This window comes from Hibiscus syriacus, unplaced genomic scaffold (genome assembly GCF_006381635.1).
Source record: "Hibiscus syriacus cultivar Baekdansim isolate YM2019G1 unplaced genomic scaffold, ASM638163v2 tig00015182_pilon, whole genome shotgun sequence".
Lineage (NCBI taxonomy): Eukaryota > Viridiplantae > Streptophyta > Magnoliopsida > Malvales > Malvaceae > Hibiscus > Hibiscus syriacus.
Window position 1 is genome coordinate 1 of NW_024062353.1, and position 20,490 is coordinate 20,490.

The 20,490-nt window shown below is 33.7% G+C and overlaps 2 protein-coding genes and 1 pseudogene across 2 annotated transcripts; 2 read left to right on the forward strand and 1 right to left on the reverse strand.

Moving 5' to 3' along the window:
- The first annotated feature begins 8,564 nt into the window (after positions 1-8,564).
- On the forward strand, positions 8,565-10,401 carry LOC120207725 (triacylglycerol lipase 2-like). Its single transcript, XM_039207148.1, has 8 exons — positions 8,565-8,759; positions 8,851-8,958; positions 9,044-9,184; positions 9,264-9,374; positions 9,452-9,598; positions 9,682-9,722; positions 9,816-9,991; positions 10,082-10,401. The coding sequence occupies exons 1-8, from the start codon at positions 8,571-8,573 to the stop codon at positions 10,399-10,401; spliced, it is 1,233 nt and encodes a 410-aa protein (XP_039063079.1). The 5' UTR covers positions 8,565-8,570.
- A 2,370-nt stretch (positions 10,402-12,771) lies between these two features.
- Positions 12,772-16,501, forward strand: LOC120207723 (protein disulfide-isomerase like 2-2-like). The gene is made up of 9 exons (XM_039207147.1): positions 12,772-12,991; positions 13,509-13,667; positions 13,923-14,036; positions 14,313-14,470; positions 15,021-15,120; positions 15,431-15,607; positions 15,696-15,841; positions 15,921-16,067; positions 16,160-16,501. The coding sequence occupies exons 1-9, from the start codon at positions 12,857-12,859 to the stop codon at positions 16,332-16,334; spliced, it is 1,311 nt and encodes a 436-aa protein (XP_039063078.1). The 5' UTR covers positions 12,772-12,856; the 3' UTR covers positions 16,335-16,501.
- Positions 16,502-16,905: 404 nt separating this feature from the next.
- LOC120207724 lies at positions 16,906-18,258 on the reverse strand (annotated as a pseudogene).
- Positions 18,259-20,490: the final 2,232 nt, after the last annotated feature.

The following is a 20,490-nucleotide window of genomic DNA, read 5'->3' on the forward strand; positions in this document are numbered from 1 at the left end:
TGTTGTACCTTAATTTTTCCTGGGTTAACAGCCTAACCAGTAACTAAATTAGACATTCTAGAAGAGTCGAGAAGCTCTAAGATGGTCCCAAGCAACGTGCTCCTCCACGTCAAATATGGCAAATTCCAGAAGCTCCTCCTCTTGCCTCCACGGCTGTGCATAACCAAAAAGTTCTCTCGAGCCCTCATCAAGAGGATTGTATGCCACAACAAAAAGAAATAGAAATAAAATAAGGGAATTGGTTTTTAGATTTAGAGAATATTTTGTAATAGAAAAGGGTTTAAAAACCCAAATAATCGATTGTAAAGGGGTATTCTTCTCCCTATTTTTTATTCGATAGAAGGATTGTAACAGAAATCTCCCCCCGATTAGAATAGGGTAATAAAATCCTCTTTCTCATATTTTCGAAACTCATCGAGTAAAAACCAAGCTTTTGAATCAATAAAAAACACAGAGTAATAACAAACCAGAACATTTCAATAAGGTAGATTCAAGTTTATTTCCTTCATTCTAGTGGCCATTTACCTTCTATAGTTGGGGTATTGTTTTCATACCTGAGGTCCCCACCACTCGTGAGTTATTAGAGTGTCTCATCGTTGGAGTAAGAGGAGTTGTCATCAAGCTTCACTGGTTGGTGTTGAGAAGCACGGTGTTAAATCGCATGGGTCTCAATGGTTTACGATCAGTAGTTAGTTCTCTAGGGTTCAATCGAAAAAAAAGGTAATGGGAGATCTTAGACGTTTACCTTAGTCGAGTGTACATGTCGTTGGTTTGTCATGGGTAGGGGTCTTCACGGCTTTCATCCGTGCGTTGAAGGCTCGTTGTCAAGGGAAGAGAGATCCAAACCCAAGCGTCACCGGAATAGGAGTTTACGTCACCAGAATTATCATCAGGGAGGGGAAAATGAAAGGACGAGGACCTTGGTCTGTTTTCGATGCTTGTATGTTAGCTTAAGGGGTTCGCTTTAGAGTTTAAATGATGAAATAGAGTTAGGGTCTTTAGGCCTTAGAGCAGTGGTCGGTGAGCAAATGAAGGCTTTGGGTTTGGGTTCTCGACTATTGTTCTGCAAAGAGGGAGATGAGAAGGACGATGGTCGGAAAGTAAGGCGCCTATTTGCGACCGTTAGCAGTGGTGGGTTTTGGCTCTCGGCGCCGGCAAAAGAATGAGATGGGGAGAGAGTTTGCAGTCGAGATAACAAATTAGGATAACACGTAATGGGTTAGGTTAGATTTTGCCCAAAGTTTTTATTTATCCAAGCGCCAAAATGGCGTCGTTCTATTTAGGGTAAGAGATCCATTTAGCGCCTCATGCGGGTTATTTGCAGAGTAAACCCTGCCATATTTTCTTTTAATGCATTTTATCCATGTTTCATTTTTTAAAAAAGTTTATGATTTTATCATCAATTTATGTGTGTTACATTTTAGTCATGTACTATGTTGTTTTAAGTTTTCGTTACTTTACATATTTGGAATAACATTTTCATGGTTTTCATTTTAGTCTAATATATGTTCTTGGGTTTATTACAATTTAATGCATGTACTGTGAGACTTTTTGTGTATTATGGTCTTGTTTGTTAACTAGCTGCTTAGGTCCCTATTTTGAGTCGTATGGTTTTTTTAAATTCAGTCCTAGAATTTCAACTTAAATTGAACCTTTAGGTTTAGATTACTTTATCTTTTTAATTTAGCCTCTTGTTAGGTAATTGTCTTATTTAATTAGTCGTCTATATATGTTTTGCATATTGATATGTTTATATACGTATGAGTATGCGAATGATTAATTTACAAATCACATGACATCATTTTTCATAATATGTATGATATCCTCACGAGCATCACTCGACCCAACTCAATAATGGATTAAGTTTATATTTTATTTAGGGTTGTCGTGAAACGATTGTCTTAACTTATAAGAAAGTCACTTCCGATGATTTTAAAATGAAAATATATCTCGTTAATGAAACCCTAAATTTGACTACACCTAAAATTTGGGAACAAAAGAACAACAAGTGTTCGTCTATTAAATTATTCGAGAAAAGATCGTTAGAACTTATCTAAGGTCCGATTCGACTTCTTTAAATAGTTGAATACTCTTTTCTTTCTAAAAGGATTGGTAATTTTTTTTAATTTCGTGTATTTGAATATTGCAATGAAACCTAATATTTTTTTTATTTCGATTGGAGTAAGAATCGGTTGTCTCAAGGTATGAGAGATTGTTTCTTCTTGATATGAAATAATTAAATATTGTTTGATTTCGTTCTAACATTCATGAATATAGTTTTAAGGGATCATAAATTAAATTAAATTTGAACTTGTAGATTTCATTGCAAAGACAATTAATTAATCGACTAGGTACCGATTTAAGGCGTTGTGGGGGTGCTAATCCTTCCCCACACGTAACTGAATCCCAAACTCATTTTTCTGATATGAAAACTGTAAATTTATCGTTTTAATTAAAATTAATATTTTTTTATTAAATGACAAAATATTTTTGGGTGTCCAATCACCCTAATAAAGATTGGTGACGACTCCTCGAACTAAACGTTTTACTTTTAAAAGGGGAACACCAAATTTTCAAAGCGATAGATTTTTTAAAATCATATTACTTTTAATTAAAAAATTAACCAAAAGAGATTAAATTAAAAAATGTGGTGTTTATAAAATCCCGTGAAAAAAATTATTTCGACACATGCATTTGTTGGTTGAATTGATAGCATGACTTAATGCTTAAACCTTTCATGTGAGTTTTGAGCCTAATGAGCTTAAATTTACTTTCTTGCTCTTTGTTTGATTTGAGTATGCCAACTAATCATTTGCATTCTAGAACTTTTAGCATAATGCTTGTCGAGACTAAGTGATTGAATGTGATACTTTAGTGTGATAGATGCATTAGGATTTAACCCCTTTTCTTTTATTTTGTTTTCCCTCTTTTTGTTACCCTTTTTCAGGACAAATGTAAAGTTGTTTGAAATAGTGCAGAATCAAACAAAACAGTCCAGGAAATTACACTGTTTGAATAACAAAAAAAATTCAGTGCAGTTTGGTTCGAACAATGCAGAAATCCAGTACAAAAAATTTGAATAGTGTTGTTTTGATTTGACTATGTAGAAAAAGAGTGCAAAAAAGAAAACAAACGCAGTGCAAAAAAACATTCGAACAAAAAAAAGGAGCAAAAAGTTTCAAAAAAAGGAGAAAAAGATTAAAAAAAGTGTGAGATGAGTTTGTTTGATTTCTTGTTTTTCTTTCTTTCATCTTTATTTTCCTTTGAGTAATACTTTGGAATGACTTTCTCCTTGTCTTGAATTTTAAACCTAAATTTTTTGCCTTTATCTACCCGACTTTAGGCCCGTTACAACCCTTTTCAAAAGACCTTGACTTTTGTATCATGTACATACTTAGTAGTCGAGATTGGATTTAGTTACAAGCTTGTGGTAATGCTTTGATTAGTTGAGCTTGAGTGATTCTTTTACCTGAAACACTTGAGCGAAATGAGTGAACCACGATGAGGTACTGAGTCTCGCTTCTTTGAGATTAACGAATAATTGGAATGCCATGCTTTGTTTAAACTTGCTATTGATTGTGCCTATTGTTTGATTGCTATGAATTTTATCAATTCATTTTGGTTCACTTGGAAGTCTTAGGAATTTTGTGAAATTGAAATGGAAACTTAAAGACTTTGATTCATTGATTGAAAAATGCTTGAGGCAAGCATTAAATAAGTGAGAGGAATTTGATGAGTGTTTAATTTTGTTATTATTTCATTGTCAATTACTCTTTTATTTGTTGGGTATGTGGCTAAGTTGGGTGTTTTCTGTTATTTATTGTGTAGAGCATTGGATTCTAGAAACTATGCTAAAAAGAACGAAATCTACAAATTTTTATTTTTTTGTAATCATGGTTGGACCAGTGGGCATGAATTAGGGCATGAATTTACTGACGTGGTGACAAGTCAATATTTTCGTGCAAGCAGAAGACTCAGCCACAAATCCAAACATGATTTTAGGATTTATCTTTATTTTTAGATTTATTTCAAACAATTATGAGAATTATCTTTTTCAATTATTAGGAATGGTTTTTTTGTGATTTTTAGGAATTATCTTTACAATTTTTTAGGAATTAACTCTTAGGGTTTTTAGGGTTTTTGAGGGCTACAAATACCCCTTGGGGTAAGCCTCAAATCACCATTCACTTCTCGAATTCTCTTGTTTTTCTTTGCTCTTGTTTAATAAAAGTTTTTACTTTTCTCTTTTGTTTTTACTTTTCGCTTTTACGTATTTCTTTTTAAATGCTAAGTATGATTTCTATCATACTTAGGTAAGTTTTTCATAGCCAAAGGTTGAAGTGATGATTAATTCCGTTGAAAAGCACGTAATACCCTTCGAGTTACATTCTCAGATTTCTGGAATCAAGAATTGGTAATCGATCATCCTTTTAAAATAAAAAATATTTTCTTTTCAAAAAGTGCACGTTGGATTGATAGTGTTTTCGATTAACAGTTGGGAGGAAGGATCAACTTGTTGCACATTCGACTTCCTGGGGACACACTTAGCGGTGGTCTGCTATTGGGAACTGAGATCATATTCGATTCTCTACGAGACACTATCCTAGTTGGGGTTTTCCAAAGTTTTAAAATTGAGTTGGCACTAATAATAATTGTTGCGATTAGTCCACATAAGGACTTGCAATCAAATATTGTTTTGGATATCGGTTCAATTGAGAGAGAAACAAGTTATAGGGGTTGGTTCCTATAGACTATAACCGACATGAATCCGAAGCTAAGATCTATTTTGATGATCGATGGAATTTGAGGCAAAGCGAAAGTGGAGGCTGATTTTTATAATTAAAATTTTAATTTAACTTCACTTCCTTTAAATTTTATTTCTTTAGTTTCAATCGAACAAAACCTCCTCTTTATTTTATTTTGCAGATCATGCTTTGCCTTGGAACAAAAATCAATTCATCATCAATTCCATATTCCCTAAGGATCGACCTTACTCTCTCTATATATTCTTTATTTAAATTTATTTTGAGATTAAAACTATTTTATTTGATAAGTAAAATGATGCATGTTCAAAATTCGAAACCTGAGAAATAAAAGAAAGAAATTAGATTTCTTTAAAATTAAAGAAAACAAATGGAAGATAAAATACTCTTTGATTTTCATCTTCAGATCGAAACAATTGAGGCTTGTCGCTACACAATTTCGTTAAGACAAATTTTTGGTCACTTCTTTAGTGTTCGAGTTCGTTGGATATCTCCCGATTCAACAACTTATGATAAGCTATAGTAACACATTTGCAAAGATCACAAACGATCCTTGCCTTCGACTATCATTGGAAAACTAGTAGAAAATAATATTTTCTAATAATGAGAGAAAATATATTATTAGAAAATATTTTTCAAGAGAAGAAAAGTTCTTCAATTCTGATATCGGAAAACTTGTGAAACTGATGTTTAACCTAGCAGGTTAGCTCACTATTTATAGGGAATTTTCAAGAGAGTTTTACTCAAACTAGATATATTTTAATATCTAAATTTAAACAGATAATAATATCTTTTAAGTTTAAAATATTAACAAGATATACACTCCTAGATATTATTTTAATTTGAAATATACAAATCATATAATTATCTTTAATATTCAAAGTTAAAAAGATAACAAATGTGTTTTTAAATTGGCATATTCAAAGAAATTGCCCTACTATTCAAATTAAAATTATATTTTAATTTGTAATAGTTAAAAGTACAATATAATATCAATATTAAATTCATTAATTTAATTCACCTTTTTTCCAACATTCAATTTCTTGGAGCTCAAAAAAAAAAATCATCTTCAAATCTAACACTAAAGTGGAATACTAGAGCGTAGCTAACGCAACATTTGAAGCAATATGACTACCAATATTATTAGTTGAGATGGGAGTTACACATATGAATGTTTTCACAATTTAAAGTGATATTATCAATGTTGTGGTAATGAATGCAAAATGAGTTTCATAAAAAAAGTTAAAGCATGTTGATCTTTATGTGTATCTTGTCTGCAACTAATGTGTCATTGTTCAGAATTACAATGGTGTATATGCATACGTTTTAATATATGTAGATGACATCATTCCCAAGCGGTCTTCTATTATGATTTTGAGATAATTACCTTGGACAAAATTTTCTTTGAAAGACATGAGAGATCTACATTTTTTCTTGATATGGAAGTTCACACGAATGGTCAATGCTTTTTTTAAGTCAACGGTATATGGTTTAGATCTATTGAGCAGGATTAAGATGATTGGGGGTTAATTCCACTCCTACTTCATTGGTTGGCTCCATATATTTGGTAAAGAATGCATGCAACTTACTTTTAGATGTCATATAGTATAGAAGTATTATAGATCTTTACTATATTTATGTCACACTAGACTTGATATCTCCTAGTGTTAACATTGTAGTACAATCTCTTCATGCTCTTTGTGATGGTATTATGTTAGTAGTAAGGAGAACTATGTTATCTAATTGCAACAATTGACTATGACTTGATTTTTCATCTTGCAGAACAAGGAGCAACTTTGATGGCGTTTGTTGATGCAGACTAAGGCATCACAAGGATGATCGAAGGTCCATTTTGGGGCACTATGCTTGTTTTGGGAATAATTTAGTTTCTTGGAGCTCCAAGAAACAAAAGTTCATCTCCAGATCTAGCACTAAAGTGGAATACTAGTGCGTAACTGATGCAACATTTGAATTAATGTGGCTACAAGCATTGTTAGTAGAGATGGGGGTTACACAGACGTATGTTTCAATGATTTAAAGTGATATTATTAGTGTCGTAGTAATGAGTGCAAAATAATGTTTCATAAAATGTTAAAGCATGTTGATATTTATGTTCACTTTGTTCGATAAAAAGTTATAGGAGAAAGACATTGAGTTAACTGTGTTCCGGCTCAACATCAAGTAGCAGATGGATTCACCAAACCGCTCATGTGTGCCAACCTAGAGTTGAGTTCATCATTTAAAGGCTTTCCCCATATTGATTCACCTCCTCTCCCAGTACCTGTATCACCACCTTCAATCATAGAATTCCTAGAAACCAGAGAGAATAACTTCATCAGAGGAGTCAACAGTATTAAGCCAAGTGATTTATGTTCTATAAATTTATATTCCGTGTAGATTGTGAGAAGAAAAATATGTGAAATCAAATTTTTGAATTCATAAACTGTGATCACGTCAGGTTTCTGTTGGCAAGCAAATTGTGAAGGACATTGAAGCTAAGGTTCAAAGCTCTCCTGCCGCAGCTGATATAGAGACTAATCAGGGATTATGAGCTAGCTGGAACCAGGGATTTAAATTGCGGCCGAGGCCGCGTTTTTGGTCACATTGCGTTTATTGTAATTGCAGATGTAATAGATGCTATTGCGGTCATTGCGGGTATCGTGGTCGTGAACTTTCTCCAAATGAGTTTTTTTTTAAAAAAAGTTCTCTTTTCTTTTTAAATAAAATAGCGGAAAAAAGCGGAATAGCGATCTCCGATAGCCGCGATTGTCCATTATACATTAAATTGTGGCCGTGACCTGTCACTATTGGTGTGATTCCGCTACACACCGCTATTTTCCGCGATAGCGGTCTCGGATGTCACCGCAACCGCGATATAATAGCCGCGACACCGTTATCCAGCCGCTATTTGAATCCTTGGCTGGATCCCTTTTCAGTCTTAATTTCTACACTTTGTGTTATGAACTTTGATTGCTTCTTTTTGCCACTAGTATCAGATTTTTCTGCTCACTTTGAGTGGTGAAAGAATTTTTTTATATCCAAAAGAACACATAGTATACATAAAACCACACAAAAAAAGGGAATGATCTAATTATCTATATGTTGAAGCAGAAGTGAAGCACTGGCATTCATTTCTCAAGAACGTCAGATCTAATAGGAACAAAAAGAAACCACATTATAGTGCTTTAACTCACCAAATATAGAGGAAAACTTTGACAATTACAAAAACTATACCTCATAACAGCAACTGTCATAGGGGTGAGGTTCCCGAGATAACTTGTTAAAACAAACTATGTCATGCTAAAAGAAAGAAACCAGTACCACTTAACTAGGTCAGATCTAAACATAATACATCAAGATGTCAAACGGAAGTCCCTATCAATCCAGTTTATCATCAACGCTGTTCATTCTCATTGTTTGACCTCAAAATGGGTTGTTCTCTTGCTCTTTCCGTGGCGCCTTCTGCTTTGACTTTTAGAAGTATCACTTGATTCCCACATAAGTTATTAGTTTTTACCCTTAATTTGTTCACATTGCTTGCTTCCAGATAAGCGATTCTGTTTCTAGGATAATGCTCCTCAGTTCTTTAACAAAATCCGGGTTTAATTCGATTGGCAAAGCAGTCATAGTATCAAACAGGTTCCGAATTTGAGGTCCGGGTTTTCGTACAAATGCCTATATTAGAAAGTATATCCAAGGACTGCGATTATAGCAAAGACTACTACTATGTTCCATCTGTACTTTGTCCACTATAAAACTAGAAAAAGAAACTGGCTGCTGGTGCAGTGGACATAGTAGAAGCCGAAGATGCTTAAATTTTCAAGTGTTCTAACATTATTTGTTTTATTCTTTGTGTCAGCAAATGCTTTATCCATTGATAAGGTGTTTCCAGGCAATGCTACTGATGTCGAGGTCATAAATTCCTTGATAAATGATGACGATACTATCTGCAAATCGATGGTGCAGGCTCAAGGTTACGCCTGTGAAGAACATAAAGTAACGACATTGATTTCTGCTTAGAATTCACGTCTTTCAACCTTGTAACTTCTAATTACTGCTGTCAGAAACTTTCTAATCGTTCTTCCAGGTCACGACAAAAGACGGTTACATCCTTAGTGTGCAGCGGATTCCGGCAGGACGGTCTGGTAAGACAGCGAACAAACCACCGGTGCTGCTGCAGCATGGGATCTTTGTGGTTATCCACCGTAAAACCATTAATCTTGATGTTTGTATACATGATGATTGTCAATAACGTAACGTAGCATGTTATATGGTGATAGGATGCTGCACCATGGCTGTTGAACTCTCCAGAAGAATCTTTGGGTTTCATTTTAGCAGATATTGGCTTCGATGTGTGGCTTGCCAACACGCGCGGAACTAAATACAGTAGCGGACATACATCCCTGAGTCCGAACGATTCGGTTCGATCTCTTATATTTATCGTAATCCATGATTAGATCTTCGCAAATCTTTATTTATTACATATATTTCTGTTTACAGGCTTACTGGGAATGGTCATGGGATGAATTAGTCCAGTATGATCTTTCTGCTTTGGTCCAATATGTTAACTATGCAACTGGGCAGAAGCTGCATTATGTTGGGCATTCCTTGGTAAAAATTACTGCAGTTTTTTTGGTTCAGAACCATCTATCATGACATATGCTAAGCACAAAATAAAACTCTTTTAGGGAACTTTGATTGCTTTAGCTTCCTTTTCCCAACAAGATGAGCTGATAAACAAGTTAAGATCGGCTGCTTTGCTTAGTCCGATCGCTTACCTGAACCGGATTCAATCGATATTAATAAAAGCTGCTGCTCAGCTGCATCTAGCCGAAGTAAGATAGATCTTTCAATAATATTGGATATGTACATAACTCTCACCATCAATTTAACAGTGCCCTTCATGTTTATCCAACAGGAACTAGACAGCTTGGGTTACTATGAATTCCCACCAGGCTGGTGAGAATCAATAAACTTGATTAACATGAACATCATCAAATACAATGCAGTCAATATATCTGCTTGAAATTGTTCTTGGTTGATGTTGAACAGGGACATCCTTGGACCAATTCTGGAAAAGATATGCAATGAAACAGGCACAAATTGCTCCAGTATAATGACTGCTTTAACAGGTCCAAATTGCTGTGTAAACACTTCCAAGGCAAGCGTGTTACTTAAACATGAACCCCAGCCAACCGCTACTAAGAACATCATCCACTTATCTCAAAGTAACTGCCTTGAAACTTTAGCTTCCATAATCTTTGATCCCATCTGCTTGTAATTACTGTGGGAGGCCTTTGGTTTGTTGTTTGAAACAGTGATAAGAACAGGGACCATAGCGATGTATGATTACGGCAGTGGAGATGAGAACAAGAAGCATTACGGTAACTCGAATCCGCCAGCATACGACATGAGAAACATCCCGACAGAGCTTCCTCTTTTCCTTGGCTACGGCGGTCGAGACATGCTAGCCGATGTTGATGATGTGAAGGCTTTGCTAAATGACCTCAAAGATCACGACGAGGGCGAGCTGGTTCAAGTATACAGCGAGGAATATGCACATGCAGATTTCGTTCTTGGTGTTAATGCTAGCCGAGTTGTCTATGATCCTATGATTTCCTTTTTCAACCTCCATTGACCTTCAACAAATAGCTCAGTTTTTTTTATATATCATCATTCTGTACTAAATAACAAAATTTAAGCTTAAGTTTCCTCATCTAGAGCAATTTCATTGGCATTTGATATACGGGTACCACTCTATAAGTAATATATATACATATGATAAAAAAAATTTTATTTTTCATATCAAAATTTTAATAAATTAATTTAAGCAACGATATTATTAGTGTTCATATTGATTTAAATATTTTTAATTTAATGAAAATCAATTACTACTTTAAATATAAGTCTTTATATAGAACTTTACATTTTTCCAACCATTTGTTTTCTAAAAAAATTCATGTCTAAAATGATATTTCATCTCTCAAAACTATTTCAGTGGATATGAACTAACGCCCATAGATTTTGTGTCATTTTTTAAAAGTTGAGAATAAAAGTATTTGTTTTTAAAAAATTAAAATAATTTGGAGTGTGATCAGTTCGTTTATTTTCAATTATATTTTCGACGAGCTTTTATTCTTTTTGATAAATTTTATATAATATTCTTTTATATTTTTTGGTTTTGTTTTCTTTCATTTAAATCCAATTTAAAAAGTTATAATATTTTTATACCAGGTAATCGGAATATATTTAGTGCAGAAAGCGTCTTCTATAAAACATTTATACTGAAAGTGTCTCTTGTAAAAAATTCATGTCTAACAAATATATTATTAATATAATTCCATTTTCTCGAAATTAATTGAACTAATCAATCGAACCAAATTAGTTCGAATAATTTGGTTGGTCACCGAATTAGTTTTGTCAGAAAACAATTAATATTTTTTTAATATTAGGTTAATGGTTAATCTAATTCGAAATCGATTAATTAACTGAAAATTTTAAAATATTTAATATATTATATATATTAAATACATATTTTTAAGCTCAAACCCATTAAGAATTATGATCAAATTATTTTTAATCACATCAGACCCATTAAATTATCAAGAGCTAACTAAATTTTAATCGAAATAAAAAATATCTATATTAAACTCAAATTAATCTAATTTAAAAAAATTATAAAATATTTTAGTTAATGCGGCCACCTACTAAATTAACCGAACTTTGTTCGATTTGATTAATTTTCAAAATAAAATTTAGTTCGATTACTGGTTAAAAAATCGATTAATTCGATTATTAGGTATTACCAAATTGACCGATTGACCACCCTACTAAATAGAGAAATAATTTGGAATGAGTGTTGAAATGATAAATTATTTTTAAATGTGTATGTTTAAGTAGTTTGCCTCGAAATTTTTTTATAAAAATAAGTGTCTAACGTTTTCATAATTATACTTTTAATATTAATTTTTAATAATAAAAATATTATTTTTAATTTAAAAAAATAAAAAAAAACTTAATTTATTTATAAAAAACTCAATTTTTTTACTGGAACTATAAAACCTAAAAAAATAAAATCTTTCATTTAACTTCATTCCCAATCGTCGTTGACCATCTCCGGCAACCATCATCATCGTCGAACGATCACCCACCCGTCGTCACCCACCCATTGATCAATCGTCATCCTTACCGTCACCCAAGATCCTTAAATCTAAAATCCCCAATATCAAAATCCTTAATTCTCAATTTTAATTTCCTAATCCAAACAGTCGCCAACCATCTCTGACCATCATCGTCATCGTCGAATAATTGAGTTTTGATTGTAATTGCACGTTAGTTTGAATGATGGCGACGTTGTAGCTTATGGATGTCATAATCGGCGAAGAACGGAGACATTATCTGACGAACCTTTAAACGTTCTTCCACAAAAAATGGCGACATATTACGACGAAAAAGTCAACGGAAGTTTGATCGGGGTCGACGCATGTGTTGCAGAAGGTGGTAATGACGGTCACAACTGACTGACCGACAACTATAAAAAGGGAAGGGAAAGGGAGAAGGGAAGTGGGAGGGGCTGCACCCACTTTTTTTTTTAATATTTTTTGTATTTATTTTTATTTTTTAAATAATTTTTAAAAAATTATCAGAATATGACACATATCACTTAATAAAATTTTTTAATTGTGATTAATGTTAATACATCTAAAAATATAATATTTGAAACATTAAATATTTATTTTTTACGAAAAATTTTTTAATATACTAAAATATTTTTTGAGATATCATTTAATTACTTATTTAAAAGACGTAGACTGCACACGTGTCACTAATAGGCGTTGGGAGCAGGATAATTTTACCTTTTCCACTCACTAATTGATCTTCTCCAACGAATAAGATTTTTCTTCTGATTATTTACATCGTGGCCACCTGACGTGGTGAAATTTCATTGGCTAACACACGTACCTTCCTCTGAAGACGAAGGGTTTCCCCTACTCTACACCGTCTCTCCAGAGGTTTCTTATTCGACTGAGAGTTTCAATCTGGGTGATAGAGGAAAATCACGATTTCCCGAGAAACTGAGGAAAAATAAATTAATGAAAATGTGTGGATCACGATCTCCGTTGCTAATAGCTTTATCATTGTTCTTCACATTCTTCACCATCTCTAACGCTCTTTACGGACCGTCGTCGCCCGTGGTTCAGCTCACTCCTTCTAACTTCAAGTCCAAGGTAAACCTTTCATCCTTCGCCGTTGATTAGGAAAAGAAAGTGCCCTATAAAATAATCGAAAAGAATAAGAAGGATCTAAATTTCTGTTAAGTTAAATCAAATACATAGTTTTGTAGGATCACAATTGAAGAAACTAAATGCGATCAGAAATGAGTTAGTTCTGTAGATTTTTTGTCACTTAACTATATTTTATTATAAAAGGCCTTTATTTGTTTTGATTTTTGAATTAGTTTTATAATTAAATTTAGATGAATGGCTTAAATTGCATTGAACATTCCAGTTTTCTGCTTCTTACCATTTTGGTTGGGTTTAAGCAACGATCTTAATTTACATTTCGATACTCTGTGATTAAAGTCCATATTGGGGATACACATGTAGCATATCATTTTCATTGCATTATGAAACTCCTCTCCCTTGAATTTGATGTTCGCTTTTTTATTTGTAATTATAGAAGGGGAAGAGCCAAATCTTTTCAAAGAGAAAATATTATTCACTATGAATTAATCAATTGTAACAGGTTTTAAATTCGAACGGAGTTGTTTTGGTTGAGTTCTTCGCGCCTTGGTGTGGTCATTGCCAAGCTTTAACACCTACATGGGAGAAAGCAGCCAATGCCTTGAAAGGTGTTGCTACTGTGGCAGCTCTTGATGCTGATGCTCACAAGTCCCTTGCTCAGGTTTGGAGAGTTCAAATCTATCAAACACACCTCTTCCTTAAATCTGACATTTAATGTCGGTTCTTATTGTTGGTATACTGTTTGTTCAACGAGCAATAATAGTTTGTGTATATTTCCTCGTCCTGACTAAACTTTTAGGTTTTATCATTTTGGATGGGATTGTCATTTACGCATAATATCTTGCATCTGACTGGAAATTCTTTTGTTCACTGTTAATTTATGTGCTTATAAGACTTTCTGCTGATTACTACACAGGAATATGGGATTAGAGGATTTCCTACAATAAAGGTCTTTACCCCTGGCAAGCCTCCTGTAGATTATCAGGGAGCTAGGGATGTCAAGCCTATTGCAGAATTTGCCCTCAAGCAGGTTTGTTACAATATGTTAATTGTAGAAACGCAAAACTAGTAAATCGGCTAGAATTGGTAGAAAACTGGAAACTGAGAACCTGTAAAACTGGTTTCCTTTTGCCTTTTCTTTTTTAATTAATCTTGGGTTTCTTTAATAAATGAGTTGATCTTTTTCATTATGTTTAGCCCTTTTAACCCAATTTTAGGGTCATTTGTAAAATTTTAAAGTGCAATTCAAGTGAATTAATTTTATAGGACTTGAGTTGAATTATTGTTAATTTTATGAATTATACAGTTAAGGGCACTTTTGAAAGATCGTTTGGATGGGAAAGCATCTGGAGGATCAAGTGAGAAATCTGAACCTAGTGCATCAGTAGAATTGAATTCCCGCAACTTTGATGAAGTGGTGCTCAAAAGTAAAGAACTTTGGATTGTGGAATTTTTCGCTCCTTGGTAAGCATGCCTTAATTATTAGTCTAATACTCATCAAGTAATGATGCTTCACTAGTATGACTGGACTCACATGCATAAAATTGATAATGGATAATTTTTTGGCATACAGGTATTGAGGATCTTTTTATGAATAAGAAGAGATCAAATCTTCAAAGTTTCATGATATTTACGTGAAGCTATTAATTGTGTGTGTGACTTTTGAAAGATATTCTAAATTAATTCAACTATGATACTGCAACCTTTTTATTGGAAGATATTAATTTTGTATGTGATTTTTAAATGTTCTTTTGAACATATGACATTGAACTTACTGAATACCAATAGTCCAACAGAGCAATTAATATGTTCTGTATGTATCTATGGAGTTGCAAATTTAGTTTTAGAAGATGTATATGCCTTGTGCAAAGGATATCATATAAATTTGAGGGGATTAAGTCGATTTCAATGCGTAGTCTATGTTACATAAAATTTTGCACATGGTCTATGCTTACTAACATAGTAAGTTTCTAGCTCCTATTTTCTGATTGCGGTGATGAATACCTCCTTGAAGGTGTGGACACTGTAAAAAACTTGCTCCTGAGTGGAAGAAGGCTGCTAATAATCTGAAGGGGAAGGTGAAGCTTGGTCATGTTGATTGCGATTCTGAGAAGGTAATTATCCAAATAAATTTTTGCTTGGAAGTGCTGCGATTCTGATTGACTTACTTACAACTTAGGAATAAGAAATTTGCAAAGTTGAATTTTTCCATTAATGTGTTTAAATTTGATATTGCAATGCATCTGCCTTCTGAGAATATTTTCATACCCATAAATCACCCGATGAAATCTTATTAGAACTGAATAAGGTACTTCTCTATTTTGGAACGCTTTCAGATTGGAAAAAAGGATAATTATTTTTGTTATTGGAACTTCTCTATTTGTTTTTCTATTGTTGTTTTGATAATGGGGTGTGGTTTTGTAGTCTCTCATGAGTAGGTTCAATGTGCAAGGCTTCCCTACCATCTTAGTATTTGGGGCCGACAAAGATATCCCACTTCCTTATGAGGGAGCTAGAACCGCCTCTGCCATTGAATCATTTGCTCTAAAGCAGCTTGAAACAAATGTTGGACCTGTTGAAGTGACAGAGCTGACTGGCCCAGTAAGTCTCACACTTGTGATTCAAAAATAGTTCAGCCTTTTTGGAACTATATAGTTCACTCAAAAGTACAATCTATTGTTCAATATAGGATGTGATGGAGGAAAAATGTGGCTCAGCTGCAATATGCTTCGTCGCTTTCTTACCTGACATTCTAGACTCCAAGGCCGAAGGAAGGAACAAGTACTTGGAGATGTTATTGTCAGTTGCAGAGAAATTTAAAAGAAGTCCTTACAGGCAAGTACATGCAAATTAATTCTTTCCGGATGTCGATTATATATGTGTTTTGTTCTGATGATAATTTCATCTCCCATAGCTATGTATGGGCTGCTGCCGGTAAGCAACCAGATCTTGAAACGCGTGTGGGTGTTGGCGGGTATGGTTATCCAGCTCTTGTAGCCTTGAACATCAAGAAAGGAGCACACGCTCCACTCAAAAGTGCATTTGAACTCGAGCATATCATGTAAGTGTTTCTTTACCAACTTTGCGTTGAATGCCACCTTTTATGAACGAACCAAAATAATCTTAGAATATGCAAAAAATTGTCTATGTCAGCGAGTTTGTGAAGGAGGCGGGGCGAGGAGGGAAGGGAAATTTACCGTTGGAGGGGAAACCAGCGATTGCAAAGACAGAACCATGGGATGGTAAAGACGGAGAAATCATCGAAGAGGATGAGTTCTCACTTGAAGAACTCATGGGAGAATCTACAGAAAGCAAATATGAGTTGTGAAAAATTTCGGATTAGTTTAGGCAAAATGAAGGGATTGTGATGATCGGAGTAGCCGGGTTGTCGTTTATTTGGGTTTTACGGATTGAACAGATATCTGAAGGGCTTGGTTTTTACTAATTGAAGCACTTAACTACAAATGGTCAATATATTTAAGGAAGCTTATTTCATCTGCCATCAATAAATGTTCAAAGTTCTGTTGATTAGATTAGTACATGTTTAAACTATCCATCACATGCACACACCACAATCTTTGCGTCAATGGATTGATTTTATAAATTAGAGAGATCTACTTATACTGGTATAAAATTGGTATCGTTTATCCAATGGAATGGTTGTCAACAACCAAGGGCACTAACCCTTGGGTTAAAAAAATGTTTATCCATTTAATTTTTTTACAGCTCGTGGACATGATAAATGTCTTGTTTTTAAAATCGCATTACCATAATTTAATCGCATTCTAAAAATAATATAAACTCGTAGAGTTCAAAGATGTTTCGACAAATTTAAATAAAAGAAACTCATAATTATTACTATTATGATTGAAGATGACATAATTAACAACTCTTAAGACAAATTTAAATAAAGAAATGATACAGAGAAGGGTTATATAGATATATTGGACTAATGGGAGAGGAAGTTGGCCAAAGGATGTTTAACAATGTAATTGGCAATGATAGAGCAGGTTTTCTGAGTGGGGTGAAAAGAATCCCAAAACACGAACTTGTCGGCATTTGAACATGTAAATGGGTTTCTCCGACTGCATGCGTATCCCATCTCGAACATCCCTGTCGCACAACACGCCACCCCAGTTTCCTCGAACCCTGCCACCCCCCCCCCGAACAAAACAAATTCATTCATTCAATCAATCAATATATACATATATAGATTGCCAATAATAGTTGAAGTGAAAACCCTATAAAAAAAATACCATAATTTTCAGGCTTTCGAATGATGTCCAACAAAATACCATAGGGATCCGACAAGACCATCTGCATCCCATCAAACTTCTTGTTCTGTTTAATCACCAAATCGTTCAATTTGCCATTGAAATCGGCTGCCAAATTGTTGTAGCTATCCACACACTCGCTTCCTCCCATTAAATTCCCGGTTCTCTCCAATGGCATGCACCCCATGGAGGCAGCCCTCCTAACGATATTTTTCGTGCTCCAAGTTGATACAACTTCTCCGTGAATCTTCCGGCGATACCGACCAGGAAGTTTTCGTATTCTTCAATGTCGTATTCCGATGAACGCCCCGGTATCGTGTAGTAGTTCTCGAGGAAATCGTTCGTTCCCACGCTTATCATGTACAAAGCATGGCTGATTACGTCGTTGGCTTTACGTTCTCCTAGATAGGCTCTCAATTCCTTTTGATAGTTCTTGTAGTACTCCAATTGTTTCCATAGTGGTATCACTGACTGAAAAAACCAGAGTTTTTCAAATAATCTTATTATGAACATGTACTAGACTCGCGCATTGAAGTATTGGAACTTACGAGAACATCGGAAGTGGCATTGTCGTAGCCGGTTGCGGCGGAAGCAAACGTAACTCCGGTGGCGAAATCCGATAAACGATACGAGGGATCGAGGTAGGCTGGAACAGTTTTTTTGAGCCCGAAAGCCTCAGAGATGAAGTCGGTCGTGATTTTGCCATTGGAGAACCTTCCTGTCGGACGGCCACCGTTAAAGTCTCGACCGTAGGGCTGAAAATTGCTCCTAGCAACGGTGGGGATGTAGTTGTTGTTGCCGGCATCGACCGATGAGTCCCCGAACACTATGATGGCTGGAATTTTGGCCCCATTAATCTTTACAACCAACACCAAAAACTGGATTGAAATGAGCCATGAGATGTTTATCGATGGCGCCATTTTCTTCAAATGCGTAGGGGATAATGGGTTAGAAGATAACTGTGACAATCTGCATAAATATTAGGAGGAGAATTACACGATACGAGAAAATAATAATATTATAAAAAAAAATAAAGGGTACACGTTTATCATTTCAACTATCACTTTTGTTCCATTATGACCAACTATTTTTTATTTCAATATCAAATCTAATGTTTAATTTTATTTTTATTTTGATCACTCACTACTGGCGTGATTTTATTATTTTTTAATAATGATGTGACATTTTCATGTGATGATATGTTAATATCACTATTAAATTTTTAACATAAGATGACTAAAATAAAATTAAAACTAAATATTATGCATTATTTTGAAACGGAAAACAGTTAAATGACTAAAACATCACCGTTAATAGGAAGACGAAATTAAAATTTTTATTCTGATACAGAAGTTAATAGTAGACTTTAAGAAAAAATGACGAAGCTAAAATTTATATATATTTAAGATATAAAATCATTTTTATAACCTAATAGTATATAATATATCATTACGGTTTAATTAAAAATAAGTGTTCAATCTATACCGCATAAATAAATGTTTAAATTTTTTTTGAATGATCCAGATGTCTAACGTTATAAATATTACCATTTTAGGTGTCCGGGCCATAACTGTTGTTAATTTTCTTCGTTAAGTGACACGTGTCATATTTTTGTTAATTTTGTATTTTTTTATTTAAAAAATTGAAAATATTATTATATTATAAAAAACCTTAATTTCTCTTAAATAAAAAAATCCTAAATCTCTAACCCTAACCCATGGCCCTCACTCTTGCTGGCCACTACCACAGCCGCTGATGTAGTCTCTGTCATCTTCCTAGTCATACACAGTCATAGTTGTCGTCGATTGGTCGTCGGATTGTGTGGGTCACGATTTTCAATCTAGGGTTTGCGGGGTATAAAATGTTGATTGATTGTGATTTCATAGGATTATAAATCACCGGGGGAGGTGAGGTCGGGTGGAGCTTCATCGATCACAAAGGACGGTTGGCGGCATGGGTTTAGGGGGGTTGAAATGAGCGTTTTTCAAAGTTTTAAGGCTATTTCAAAAAAAAAATTAATTTGAAATATAATTTTTAAAATTACCAGTATGTGCACGTGTCACTTAACGATAAATTTTGACTGCAATTACGACCGGGGCACATAAAGTGGTTACGTTTGTAATGTTAGACTAGGGTTGTAAATGAGACGAGACAGATCGTGAGCTACTCGAGATCGACTTGATCAAAGCTCGATAAATACTCGACTCGAATGGACTCAACTCGAGCTCTTAACGAGCCGAAACAAGCTACTTGATACTCGATTCGAAAAGCTCGTGAGTAGCTCAAAAATATAATATATTAAGATTTTAAAAAAATTATTAATAATATTAACATTTATGTGTTGATTTATTTAAAAAAAATATGTAATATAAGGTTTTCATGTATTTAAGGTTCAAGTTCGAGTTTAAGGCTTCAATCAATTTAAGTTTAAGATTTTTTTTTCATTTTGAGCTTTTAGGAGCTTTAGTTCATGATTTCGAGTTCGAGTCGTGCTTGAAAATTTTAAGCTCACGAGTTTTCGAGTTGAGTCAAGCTCCATTTCAATGTTTTCGAGTCGAGCTCATCAATAATCTAGTTTGACTCGACTCGTTTACAGCCCTATGTTAGCCAATTGGATCATTCAAAAAAGTTTGGGCACCTATTTGTAAAAAGCGGTATAGTTTAGGCACTCATTTTATAATTATGCCTAACATTAATTATTATTGTGAAAAACATTAATTATTGTTTCTGTGAAAAGAATCTTAATTATTTTTAGTTTAGAAATTTTAACATTTGTTTGTTGTATGAAATTTGTTGATTATATCACCTTATTTGTTAATTGATTACTTATTATAATAGCTTTTCATTATTAATTTTTAATTAGTTGAGATAATTAACCATTTGTTTATTGTTGTTGTCATCTTCTTTACTTCTTTTTCTATATTTTCGTAGTTAATTTCACTTTCAATATAGTTTGGTAACCTTTTTTTATCTTTATTTATAATCACAATTTAGTAAACATTTTTTGATATTATTATATTCGGCCAATTAAAACATAAAATTTCACATTTCAAAATAAATCAAATAAATTATTCTAACATATATAATAATATGCTAAGTAATTTCACATTTTAACAGTTTTATAACTAATTCTTTACAAAAAAATAATTTTATACTTCACGAATCATACACCTCATAAATTAAATATTTTTTTCAATAATCTAGAGTGAT